Here is a 14033-nt window from a genome sequence, read left to right as displayed (position 1 = left end):
TTGTACTGGCAGGCTTGCTGAGTTTCTCCAGCAAATTCTGTTTTTGCTCCTACAGGCAGGAACTCACAAACACTGTGAAAAGCACTTTTGAACACTAATATCCAAAATTGTTTACAGGACTGGGAAGACTTGAAGTTTACAAAATTACTTTGAAAGTCAATATGTCTCTTTCTACCTAGGATTGCTACTCATGCAGAAAAACATTAAAATCAATTTGATGGACTATATTTGGTTAAGTATGCTTGGTGAATCTTCTGAAGAATGACAATGCAGTAAAGGGGGAATTACCAGTTGACCAACAAAGTCAAGCAGTGTTCCCTTTCATGACTAGGGATTTTGAAACAGTTAAAGAAACTTATCATTATGGTCAATATGTGTGTTATCTCTCCAGTGACCAGTTTGATGGACATTTTTAAAAGTTTTGTACTGGTAAAATATTTACGAAACTGGATGCCAAAAGTGATTTTAGCAAGTCACTTGACTCCTCACAACCTTCACCACCCCTTTTAGTACTAACTTTATAATACCCCTTTGATATTGCTCTGCATCTAAGGTTTTCCAATGAGCAACATTTTTCAGGGACTAGGTGGTACCATATACCCAATGGACAATATTCTGGGACATGCTGATACTTTCCAGCTCCATGATAGGAAATTACATAATGTCCTGAAGCAGCTCCTTACTGGATTAAAAAAACAGTTAGCGAACACACCTCTTTGTGTACAACAAATTTTGGTCAACTTCATGAAACTAACTTAACCTCATCAGAGAAGGACTTTCTAAGTGTATCAGTGTGTGCAGGTATTGTATCCAAGCACATCCTGGAATAAAGTTTACAGTCCATGCTCAAAAGACATACCCCAAACAAAGGGAACACTACTTGACTTTGTTGGTCAACTGGTAATTCCCCATTCACTGCATTGTCATTCTTCAGAAGATTCACCAAGCATACTTAACCAAATATAGTCCACAAGCCCTTGGGGCCATTTCATGACTAGGGATTTTGAAACAGTTAAAGGAACTTGTCATTAATTATAATACTTGTGCCAGATGTAATGATTAATGATAGGAAGCTCTCATTCCTACAACATTTCTAAATAGATTCAGGGCCTGTTTGTGCATGAATATGTATGAAGGCCATGCTTAACTCATCATGGTCGATGACTATTTTTTACAATGGCTTGATGTTAAAAAACTGACAACAGTGATCAGTGAAGTAGATGTAAAGGAACCTTTTGCTACCTACAGTAATCCAGATGTGTTGTTTCCACCAGCAGTCTACAGTTTCCTTATGAGTAATTCAAACAATTTGCAAAGACACTGGGCTTTCAGCGTATCACGGATCAACCTAGATACCCTTGGCCTCAGTGGAGACGTAGAATGAACAGTTCAAACTGCAAAATATCTGCTGAAAGAGAATCCAGATTTTGTTCTTTTACCACTCAACTCCACTCTCCTCAGGGCTTTTTCCATCAGAACTGCTGATGAGCCACAGGTTAAAAAGTCAACTCCCTACACTGCAGAGAACTTGATTATAGGCAGCAACAACTAAAATAATTCAGATTGCTACTCAGAAGGAATGTGAATTCAAAAGTAGGCAGGAGCAGAAATAAAATAAACATTACTGCACCAAAACGTTACCTATCTTAGAATGTTGCCAGACTGTCTGGGTAAGGGATCTTTATAGGAAGGGTCCTTTCAGAGAGGCACTGGGCAGTACTGATTGCACCTATTAGTGAATGGATTCTATCCATTGCAACTAGCATCACCTCATCTCATTATTTCACACTATCCATCTACCATCCCTATGGCAGGAACTACCCATTCACTGGAACAAAATCAGACACCGCTAGTAGTGTGCCACAAAGTGCCACTGCCTTTGACCGATGCCTTATGTCAGACTACCGTGAATAACTTTTCTAAAAAAAAGCCAGCAGAGAAAAACACAGCTCCGAGAACTTGTCATAGACTTTCTTGACATACCTACGAACACCAATGGATCAATTCAAAGACATAGGAGAGGGGTCGCGGAGAAATAAAGAAAAAAGATGTAAAGTAAATTCTGTAAAGAGAAATAATCTAGCTCACTCCACTGGGGGGATAAGCTTGGGGGGGATTATTGTGTCAGGTCTTTAGGAGTTGGAGCAAACTTGTGATATCATGGAGCTGGTGCTCACTGGGCATAAACGGCACAATGTCGTTGGAGTTAAGGAAGAAAGATAAAAACAAATAATACATGATCAACTGGTAGCACCCTTGTTCCTAATATAGCCATCTGATCAATTACATAATCATTCATGGCTGAGAGTGAAGGTACAACCACATTGCAAGAGTGATGCGAGATGGGATTGTGGGCGGCACAGTGGCACAGTGGTTAGCACTGCTGCCTCACAGCGCCAGAGACCCGGGTTCAATTCCCGACTCAGGCGACTAACTGTGTGGAGTTTGCACATTCTCCCCGTGTCTGCGTGGGTTTCCTCCGGGTGCTCCGGTTTCCTCCCACAGTCCAAAGATGTGCAGGTCGGGTGAATTGGCCATGCTAAATTGCCTGTAGTGTTAGGCAAAGGGGTAAATGTAGGGGTATGGGTGGGTTGCGCTTCGGCGGGTCGGTGTGGACTTGTTGGGCCGAAGGGCCTGTTTCCACACTGTATGTAATCTAATCTAATCATCAGAATAGTAATGCAGTTGTTTTGACTTGTGCAGTCTCAATGGGCTAAAGAACCTTTTTCTGTGTTGTAGGCCACTGTGCCTCTCCTCATCTGTCAAGTTGCAGGACAATGTTGGGAATTTCATGGGTATCCCTAAATAAGTCTCATAGAGTCTTAGAGCCTTGGAAGTTTACAGCACAGAAAAACACACTTCAGCCCATTAGGCCTGCACTAGTTAAAAACAATAACCTAACAATTGTAATCCCCTTTTTCAGCACGTGGCCCATAGACCTTGGCATCACATGTGTTACTCTAAATACTGCTTAAATGTTATAAGGGTTCCTGCCCGTACAGGCAGTGAGTTCCAGACTCCCGTCACCCTCTGGGTGAAAAATCGTTTCTGCACATTCTTTTAAACCTTCTGCCCCTCATCTTAAAACCATGCCTCACTTAATTGATTCCTCCACCAAGGAGAAAGGTTTCTTTCCATCTGTCCATTCTGTGCCCCTCATAATTTTATGTGTCTTGATCATATCCCCTCTCAGTCTCCTCTGCTCCCAGGAAAACAACCCTAGTCTAGTCAATCTTTCTTCATAACTAAAACTCTCCAGCCCAGGCAACATTTGGGCGGCACGGTGGCACAGTGGTTAGCATTGCTGCCTCACAGCGCCTGTAGACCCGGGTTCAATTCCCGACTCAGGCGACTGACTGTGTGGAGTTTGCACGTTCTCCCCGTGTCTGCGTGGGTTTCCTCCGGGTGCTCCAGTTTCCTCCCACAGTCCAAAGATGTGCGGGTCAGGTGAATTGGCCAAGCTAAATTGCCCGTAGTGTTAGGTAAGGGGTAAATGTAGGGGTATGGGTGGGTTGCGCTTCGGCGGGTTGGTGTGGACTTGTTGGGCCGAAGGGCCTGTTTCCACACTGTAAGTCTAATCTAAAAACATTTGGTAAATCCCCTCTGCACCCTCTCCAATGCAGTCTCATCTCTCCTAATGTGAATACCAGAACTGCACACAATACTCAAGCTGTAGCCTAACCAATGTTTTATACAGTTTTAGCATAACCTCCTAATTGGTAATCTGTTTGACTCAGCTAACAAATGCAAAAATCCCATATGCCTTCTTAACCATTTTATCTACTTATCCTGCTATCTTAAGGACCCAGTGGTTATACATATCAAGGACTGATCCTACATGCTTTCCTGTGTCCTATTATTCATTGTATATTTCCTTACCTCATTTATCGTGCCCAAATGCATCACTTCACACCTATCTGGATTGAATTCCATTTGCCAGATCAGCTGATCTCACCAGCCCTCTATAATGCGCTGACCCACAAGCCTACAATCCTCGTTGTTTACTCTCCCCCTAACTTTCTTATCATCCACAAACTTACTGATCAACCCTCCTACATTCAAGGCAAAATTGTTTATATATACAAAAAGATGGTGATACTTTGTTATGGATGGAGAACATGTTCTATTTTGTGAGTGACATTTTCATGGTATATATCTACATATATGTGACTGCATTGCACTGTTTAGATTTAGATTTAGATTTCTTACGGTGTGGAAATGGGCCCTTCGGCCAAACAAGTCCACACAGACTCTCCAAAGAGTAATCTACCCAGACCCATTTCCCTCTGACTAATGCACCTCACACTATGGGCAATTTAGCATGACCAATTTACCTGCCCTGCACATCTTTGGACTGTGGGACGAAACCGGAGCACCTGAAGGAGACTCAGGGAGAATGTGCAAACTCCACACAGACAGTCGCCCGAGGCTGGAATTGAACCTGGGACCCTGGTGCTGTGTGGCAGCAGTGCTAACCACTGAGCCACAGACAACAAAAACCATGAATGACGTATGAAGAAAATTTCACAATCCTAGATTGATAATATCATGGTCAATAGTCATGTTTGTGCTATTGATAGATTTATTTCTAAATCCCAAATTGAATGCAACTAAAAAGAAAATATTGATGAAGTTTACATCACAACAAGTATATGCTTTCAAGAATTCATATGAAATTTCTTTCACTATTATTTCATTTTACATAAACAGGATGACATCTTTTATGCTCTTTCCTTTAATCTGATACAGGAGGAGACAAGAGCACAAGCATCACTAAATCATTGACCACTAAACCATTACACTTTTGACTAATTAGTCACTTTCAATTAAGTCTGAGCTTTGGGAGAAAACTAAAGAGAAAATCAAGGACAATAAATATTAATGCGTCAAATGTTTCTTTACAAGAAGGGATTCCTAGGTTATAGTGTTTTTATGGAGATAAGTATATCTAGAGGTCATCACAAGTAATTGAGTTCTTAAAGGAAGTTTATTCTCTTTAACACCTTCCAAAAATATACTCATATGTTCTTGATTACCGCATTAGGGACAATTTTACATTTTACAATTCTAAGTTTACTTATGTAATTCTCCAAACTTCCCATTGACATGAAAATAAACATGGCAATAATTGTTAGAATTACAATTTATTATTCCAAGTTGGTCACCAATTTTCCTAGATCTCAAGTAGAAAATAAAGCATTTTTTTTTCACTGGTGAGACATGTGGCAAGACCAGAAGGTTTCTGGTGAGAAAAATACTTTTACAAGGGGGACAAACGTATTTATCCCTGAACTCATCCAAAACAAATTGAAGGAAGATAGCAATTGAAATTGAAGATCTTAACCATTGAGCCTCAATGCCCTTATATTGAACTGTTCAGAACTTCAATTTATTAATGTGGCCTATCAGAGTCCAAGTTTAGGGATTAATTTCAGCTGGCATTTTCATTCTCTCTCGACTATATCAGGGTAACAAAAAATGCCAAGAATTGACATTTGTCTCCGAAAATGTACTTCGTTACAGCCAACCAATAATCAAAGAGCTTAAAGTAGATAATTTAAGAAATATTCTGTTTGATCTTACTCTGCATGATTTGTTTAATCAATTATCTTTGTATCTTTATTTTGTCTAGATCTATCTGGTTACAGTTTGGAATTTTGAACTCTATGTTATCCCACTGATGCTGTTCGTTTTGCTGATCTACAACTACTGTTTAATTAGATCAGGGAAGGACAACAGAATAAGCTCTATGGTAAGAATCACATTCTGTCATTTTCCCTGAATCAGCCTCGGGCTAAAACTTGTTTGGCCACTAGATTTTTGGAAGATTGACTTATTCTTACAAATAACATATTGCTCAACCTCTCCACAATTAAGTAAGTTTGACATCTCAACAGATATTAATGCTAATAAAACATGGCATTTTGAAAAATGTCCTTATTACAGAGAAGGAAATACTGGATGTCTTGAAACACATAAAAGTGGATAAAGCCCCAGGACCTAATCCGGTGTACCTAGAACTCTGTGGGAAGCTAGGGAAGTGATTGCTGGCCCCTTGCTGAGAAATTTATATCATCGATAGTCACAGGTGAGGTGCTGGAAGACTAGAGGTTGGCTAACATGGTGTCACCATTTAAGAAGGAAGGTAAGGACAAGCTGGGGATCTATAGACCAATGAGCCCAATGTCGGTGTTGGGCAAGTTGTTGGAGGGAATCCTGAGGGACAGGATGTACATGCATTTGAAAAGGCAAGGACTGATTAGGGCTAGTCAACATGGCTTTGTGTGTAGGAAATCATGTCTCACAAACTTGATTGAGTTTGTTAAAGAAGTAACAAAGAGGATTGATGAGGGCAGAGTGGTAGACATGATCTATATGGACTTCAGTAAGGCGTTCGATAGGGTTCCCCATGGGAGACTGGTTAGCAAGGTTAGATCTCACAGAATATAGGGAGAACTAGCCATTTGGATACAGAACTGGCTCTGAGGTAGAAGACAGAGGGTGGTGGGTGGAGGGTTGTTTTTCAGACTGCAGACCTCTGACCTGTGGAGTGTCACAAGAATCGGTGCTGGATCCACGACTTTCGTCATTTATATAAATGATTTGGATGTGAGCCTAAGAGGTATAATTAGTAAATTTGCAGATGACACCAAAACTTGGAGATGTAGTGGACAGCGAAGAGGGTTACGTCAGATTACAATAGGATGTTGATCAGATGGGCCAATGGACTGAGAAGTGGCAGATGGAGTTTAATTTAGATAAATATGAGGTGCTGCAGTTTGGGAAAGCAAATCTTAGTATGACTTACACAGTTAATAGTAAGGTCCTAGGGCGTGTCATTGATCAAGAAGACCTTGGAGTGCAGGTTCATAGCTCCCTGAAAGTTGAGTCGCAGGTAGATAGCATAATGTAAAAGACATTTGGTTTGCTTTTCTTTATTGGTCAGAGTATTGAGTACAGGAGTTGGGAGGTCATGTTGCGGCTGTACAGGACATTGGTTAGGCCACTTTTGGAATATTGCGTGCAATTCTAGTCTCCTTCCTATCGGTAAAATGTTGTGAAACTTGAAAGGCTTCAGAAAAGATTTACAAGGATGTTGCCCAGATTGGAGGATTTGAGCTAAAGAGAGAGGTTGAATAGGCTAGAGCTGTTTTCCCTGGAATGTCGGAGGCTAAGGGGCAAGCTTATCGAGGTTTTTAAAATCATGAGGGACATGAATAGGACAGTTGTACAAAGTCTCTTCTCTGGAATGCAGGAGTCCAGAACTAGAAGGTGTAGGCTTAGTCTGAGAGGGGAAAGATATAAAAGAGACCTAAGGCTCAACTTTTTCACTCAGATGTTGGTACGTGTATGGAATGAGCTGCCAGAGGAAGTGCTGGAGGCTGGTACAATTGCAACTTTTAAAAAGCATTTGGATCGGTACATGAATGGGAAGGGTTTGGAGGGAAATGGGCCAGGTGTTGGCATGTGGGACTTGATTGAGTTGGGTTATCTTGTCAGCATTGACTAGTTGGACTGAAGGGTCTGTTTCCATGCTGTACATCTCTATGATTCTATGTTGCATTTTTCATCCATCATGCTGATAGGCAGTTTTCTTAAATAAGTTCTGTCTCAGTGTATTTATTATGTATTTTTGAACTTCACAATTGGATTAACAGTAGCTTGAAATACAAAGTTGTGAAGCCCTGTTGAAATCTGTCACTCCTTAATAAAGAGTAAAGAATGTTATTTAGACTCAAATGCTGCATAGGCTGATGTGTTTTTATTCTCAGTGATTGTCAAAACAAGCAATATTAGATTTGGTACTGATTAGGCATCGGTTTGTAAACAGTAATACTGCTGTACTGCCCTTCTTATTAAACTCACCAGGGAATTGCAATTGCAATTTGAAAGGTATTTAATTTTTACCCATTCCTTGTGCTTAGAAATTAATTGGAGCAATAATAGTATTTAGTTTTTCGGTATTTGACTATTATTGAAAAAAACACATTTTGTTTGAGAGGAAAGTATTGGAAGGTTGGTAAATGGACTCTGATTGGCAGAGGAGAAAGTGAGGACTTCAGACGTTTCCTGAAGAAGGGCTCATGCCCGAAACGTCGAATCTCCTGCTCCTTGGATGCTGCCTGATCTGCTGCGCTTTTCCAGCAACATATTTTCAGTTTTGATTGGCAGAGACCAATGTCCTGAGATGCCTTGACCAATCAGAGCCTATACACCTGGTTTTGAATTTAAACTATGCCAAGCAGTTAAGTGTCAGTTACCATTAGATTTTTTATTCTCCATGACAACACCTCTACCAGTCAGAGTCCATTTAATAGTCATTCAGCACTCTCACATCATACAGGGTAAATATTGGTGTTCCCTTCACTTGGTTATTTTTGTGAATTGTTCTGATGAGTTCAAGATGAAATACTTCAAAAAATATTTTTTTCTCAGCAGTACTCAACTTTTGTTATATGACTATTTGTATTTATGTTTGATTCTAATTTAAACTTAAGCTTTATTCCTTTGTCTCAATATTTTCCCTTTGATGTTTCCTTTAATTTTCTCCCATAGCCATTTTCATTTGAAGACTGCAAACTAGCCAAAGGTGTAATTCTATTTAAGTCATAAGCGTTCATTCTCTTATCCAAATATTTGTTAGTACTTTGTGAGCTGGATGGAAACTGTTGCCAGACTAATCTGGGAAGAAATAATGCCAAAACTATTTATTGTATACTTGGAACCACAAGAAATGATCAGGAATGGAAACTAGTTAATTTTCTTTCAGACAGTTTAACTAATGTTTCCTAAAATACCATTTTTTAGTATGTGGTTTAGCTTTTCTTGTACGAGCTTATAAGTTAAAGGTATGTCAATAACCCTATCAATAGTTTTAGACTGTTGCTGACAGAGGCTTGGATATGGAACAGAACAACTATCATTACCTCACATCTGTCTTAAGTGGTCAGGAAGAATCATGGAATATGAAGAGGCCTATCTTGTTTCACAAAAATGACCTCAAATAATTGCCTGAATTCAGAATAAACTGGCATTTTAAAATATTTTCTTTTCTCAATCTTTGGTCATTTAAGTTTTGGCCTGGCTATAGTCTTGACTGATACAACTCATGAGACTGGGACTGAGTAATGTAAAGCAGCAGCCTGATGTGACCCCCTGTTTACGGGTTGTGCTATTGCAAGATACAGTGATATGTCAAGAGATAGTACAGATACAAGATGAAGCTTATTATGCCATCTTGCATTTGACCCTTTGGAACACAATATTGTCTGGCTTCTGAAGCAGACATACAGCTAATTGTAATATGGATTAATTTTTCATTAAGGGGAACTTCAGATAGGAACTTAGGCTAATTCAGTACTCAACTGGGAATTCTAACTTTATTACTATCCCCAATTCTACCAATGTAAATAGTTAGCAAGGCTCTGAGAAAATTTAACTGGCTTGTGACAGAAATATAATTTCAATATTTAATGATTTTACGAAGTTAAATTAGAAAAAAATATATCCAAAGATTTTAGTTATTAAACATGGAATTAAAATAATTGGTGAAAACTCTGAATTGAATCGGTCAGCAGTTTAGTCAATTTAGTTAACCCATTATTTTATACAGATTATCAAATTTTGCAAATTTTCTTTTTTGTCTCTTATGTAAGTATAGCATGAGGCCAAATATATTTTTAAAATGATTTGTGAAATATAGATGCCCAATTCTAATTTCAGCAGTATCAGCAATATACTTATATCAGAGAATCACAAAGTTGTTACAATCCAAAAGAACATTATGTCTGCATTGTCTCTCTGAGCATTTTAACTTAATGCCAATCTCCTGCCTTTCCAGCGTATCCCTGCACAATTTTTAAACTCATTTTTGGGTCGTGGATATTGCTGGCTTGGCAGCATTTATTGCCAATTCCCCAAACAGCAAATAAGAGTCAATGAGATTGCTTTGTTTTTAGAATCACTTTTAGGCTCTACCAGGTAAGGATGGCTGACTTCCTTCCTAAATGACATTAGTGAATCAGATAAAATTTTCAGCAATTGACTGTAGTCACAATTAAGTGATATATCTATTCCAGATTTTTTTAATTATTGAATTTAAATTTCACCATCTGACATGGTGGGATTCAAACCCATGTCTCCCCAGAACATTACACTAAGGTTCCTATGCCCATTGCCTTCTTCAGTGCTTCAATTGAACCTGCTTTCATCACTCTTCCAGGCGGCTTTGGTAATAAAACTTACCAAAGTGACTCAAAGAAGTGTCATAAAACAAAAAGTGACTCCTGTCACACAGGGAGATAGTGGATAGGCTGTAAGGAGTGTCTTAAAGGCAAAAAAGCAAGGTAAGATGTCAAATAGTTCTATCAATGTATGGAGGGTAGAATGTGTGGATAAGAACTTCAGCAGCAGATGAGCTAAGAAGGAACAATGTCAAGCAATGTTATGGCAGTAGAAAAGGGTGATCAATTAGTCCATACAAACTGTAGCATCTGACAATGAATTGCAGTTTGTCACCAATTTGATATTATGAAGAAATATTTTGTATAAACCTTCCCTGATCACCAAGAGGTAATGAAATAAATTTAGATATACTTCAGCACAGGCATGTGTCTGTTTCCGTTCTTATCTCCTCCTATTGTAGGAACCGTGGGGATGAAAATTAATGGCCTTCCAGACATCCTTCTTTTGGAGCTGACAGAAGTCAGATTTAAGCTTCAGTCTGGACCCAGTGATCCTAGCTTCCCCAAGCAGACAGAGAATGATGATTGCAAGGACTCTAAGGCTGGGAGTTCCCACGAAATTAGCTTGAAGCAATATATCTGTAACCCTTATGGCAGATGTGGAAGTTGGCCCATATTATCTTTTGAAATATGCCATGGACCTTTAAAGGTTTTGACATATACAGGTGTTAACAGCTCTCTTAAAAGAGAAAACCAGCCCCCACACTGCAAACATGTTTTGACAACCTCAACCCTAGCTCTCTCCAAAATAGGACAGCCATGTCTGCAAAGTATCCCAGTGAACTTTGGCAGGGGAAGGATGAGATATCACTGACAAGTGTTCATTTCTTAAAACTTAGATAAAAGACTATGTATATTTGAGCCTAATGTGGGCTTGCTCCTGCCCCACTGAACTCATCTCTGCATACCTCAACATGGTCCTGTCCCCCTTAGTCCAAGAACTCCCCACCTACATTCGGGACACTACCCACGCCCTCCACCTCCTCCATGATTTTCACTTCCCAGTTCCCAATGCCTTATCTTCACCATGGACATCCAGTCTCTGTACACCTCCATCCCCCATCACAAAGGACTCTCTGGGTTCCCTAAAGTGGGCTTGCCAACTTTGATTAGATATGATTCAGAGATGCCGGTGTTGGACTGGGGTGTACAACGTTAAAAATTACACAACACCAGGTTATAGTCCAACAGGTTTAATAGGAAGCACACTAGCTTTTGGAGTGACGCTCCTTCATCACGCGATTATGGAGGGCTCGATCGTAACACAGAATTTATAGCAAAAATTTGCAGTGTGATGTAACTGAAATTATACATTGAAAAATTGATTGTCTGTTAAGCCTTTCATCTGTTAGAATACAGTGATAGTTTCACTTCTTTCATGTGTAAATCACAAAACCCTTTATTTAAAAGTTGCATTCTCAGGTTAGCTGTTAACAATGGTGATAGCTAGACAATATGTTGAAGGTGTGGCCCCCTGTGTTCTCTGTCGATGATCTGATGTTTAGATTGATTAGATTGAAGTGAAACTATCACTATATTCTAACAGATGAAAGGCTTAACAGACAATCAATTTTGCAATTATATAATTTCAGTTACATTATACTGCAAATTTTTGCTATAAATTCTGTGTTACGATCAGCCCTCCACAATCATCTGATGAAGGAGCATCACTCCGAAAGCTGGTATGCTTCCAATTAAACCTGTTGGGCTATAACCTGGTGTTGTGTGATTTTTAACATTGATTAGATATATGTTTGATCATAAGATTTCTGCCTCCAACCATCCTGGTCCTGATTGGTGATCCTGCTGACAGTTGCCCTATGCAAATGATATTACGGCACACCATTTTCTTTTATAAAGACACGAAGTGCTGGAAAAATCTCAGCAAGTCTGCAAATATTTATGGAGAGAGAGAAACTGATCCAATTTCAATCCAATAGGACTTTAGTTCCTTGAAAGTGGAGACTCAGGTAGTTAGTTAGGATAGTGAAACTTGGTATGCTTTCCTTTATTGGTCAGAGCATTGAGTATAGGAGATGGGAGGTCATGTTGCAGCTGTTCTGGACATTAGTTAGGCTACCTTTAGAATATTGTGTGCAATCCTAGTCTCCCTCCTTTAGGAAGGATGTTGTGAAACTTGAAAGGGTTCAGAAAATATTTGCAAGGATGTTGCTAGGGTTGGAAGGTTTGAGTTATGGGGAGAGGCTGAATAGGTTTGGGCTGTTTTCCCTGGAGTGATGGAGGCTGAGGGATGACCTTATAGAGGTTTATAAAATCATAAGGGGCATTGATAGGGTAAATAGACAAGGCTTATTCCCTGGAATTGGGGAGTCCAGAACTACAGGGCATCATTTAGGATGAGAGGGGAAAGATTTAAAAGGGACCTAAGGGGCAACTTTTCATGCAAAAGGACGTGCATGTATGGATTCAGCTGCCAGAGGAAGTAGTGGAGGCTGGTACAATTACAACATTTAAAAGGCATCTGGATGGGTAAATGAATAGGAATGGTTTAGAGGGATATGGGCCAAGTGCTGGCAAATGGGACTAGATTAATTTAGGATATTTGGTCGGCATGGATGAGATGGACTGAAGGGTCTATTTCCGTACTATACATCTCTATGACTCTATGACTTCTTCAGAACTGAAGGGAGCTGGAAAAATGATTCTTTTGTGCTGTGGAGAAAGAGGAGAGGAGGAAAGTGGAATTGACTGGAAAATGCAAAGAGAGCACTCGTGGTAGCTAATAGTAGCAGAGAACAGGAATAGACAAACAATAAATTTTAATGATGGGTGCTGATAGCAGAAAATAGATCAGTTATATTTGAGCATATGCTCATGGTAAAGTCTCTAAAAATCCAAAGTCCCAGGCTAATTCTCTGGCGACATGAGTTCAAATCCTACCACATCAACTTGTAGAATTTAAATTTTAATTTAAAAACCCAGAATGGAAAGCTAATCTCAAGAATGATAATGTGTAACTATTATCAAATGCTGTAAAACCCTATTTCAATCACTAATGTCCTTTAAAGAAGGATATCTGCCACTCTTACCAGTCTGGCCCATGTGTGACTCCACACTCACAGTAATGTGGTGGACACTTAGCTCCTTTTTATAATAGATATTTTTAATTTAAAAAGGTTTTTAAGGTTTTTTATAAAATTGCAGAAATAATACAAACTAGTGTATTCCACTTTACAATATAATAACCATCTTTGAAATGGCCTTTCAAACCAGTGAGTTCAAAGGCAATTAGGGATAGGCATTTAATACTGGCCTTGCCAACAAAGTCCACATTACATATTAGAATAAAGAAAATGATACATAAGTGATTTTCCTCTAGCTTCACGAAATGGAGGCATCCACTCCTCAACATTTGTTTAAACTTGTATGTTAACAGAAATCCTCTCAGGAGCTGAACCAGTGCAGGGTTAACCTAATACCAGTAGATAGGGAAGCCTTCAAAGCCAGCCTGGAGTCCTCCCCCTCTTCCACCTCCATCCACTGTGTGTTGCCCAGAAAGTAGCCTAGGGACTGGATGAAGCTGGCTATTCATCAGTATGAAATTTTGTGCCTGTCCATGTCTGTAGTTTCCCACAGTCTAAGCTGAAAACTTGTAACTGAGTCTGTTAGACACTTTTTATTGTAATTTTTTAAAAATACGTTGTCTTTAATTGTGAAACAAGTTGTATTTTGTGAGGTGAAATTGCTTCTCAATATTTTTGATTGAGGTTTTACATTATTTATTGATTTCCTATCAGTTTTCAGCTCTGTGCAGCATTTGAATGCCCC

General features: G+C 39.3%; 1 protein-coding gene across 9 annotated transcripts in view; it reads left to right on the top strand.

The window, feature by feature from the left end:
* The window catches only part of LOC132823183 (multiple C2 and transmembrane domain-containing protein 1-like), a 646464-nt gene that overhangs the window by 526720 nt on the left and 105711 nt on the right, over nt 1-14033 (top strand). For all 9 annotated transcript variants that reach the window (XR_009645516.1, XM_060836773.1, XM_060836799.1 and 6 more), the window contains one exon: nt 5633-5752. Coding sequence is in view for 8 of the 9 variants with exons in the window: in XM_060836773.1 (XP_060692756.1) it covers nt 5633-5752 (120 nt within the window). In the remaining variant the exon portion in view is untranslated. The remainder of the gene's footprint in view (nt 1-5632; nt 5753-14033) is intronic.

This window comes from Hemiscyllium ocellatum, chromosome 2, assembly GCF_020745735.1.
Source record: "Hemiscyllium ocellatum isolate sHemOce1 chromosome 2, sHemOce1.pat.X.cur, whole genome shotgun sequence".
NCBI classification, from domain to species: Eukaryota; Metazoa; Chordata; class Chondrichthyes; order Orectolobiformes; family Hemiscylliidae; genus Hemiscyllium; species Hemiscyllium ocellatum.
This window is presented reverse-complemented; position numbering and strand designations above follow the sequence as displayed.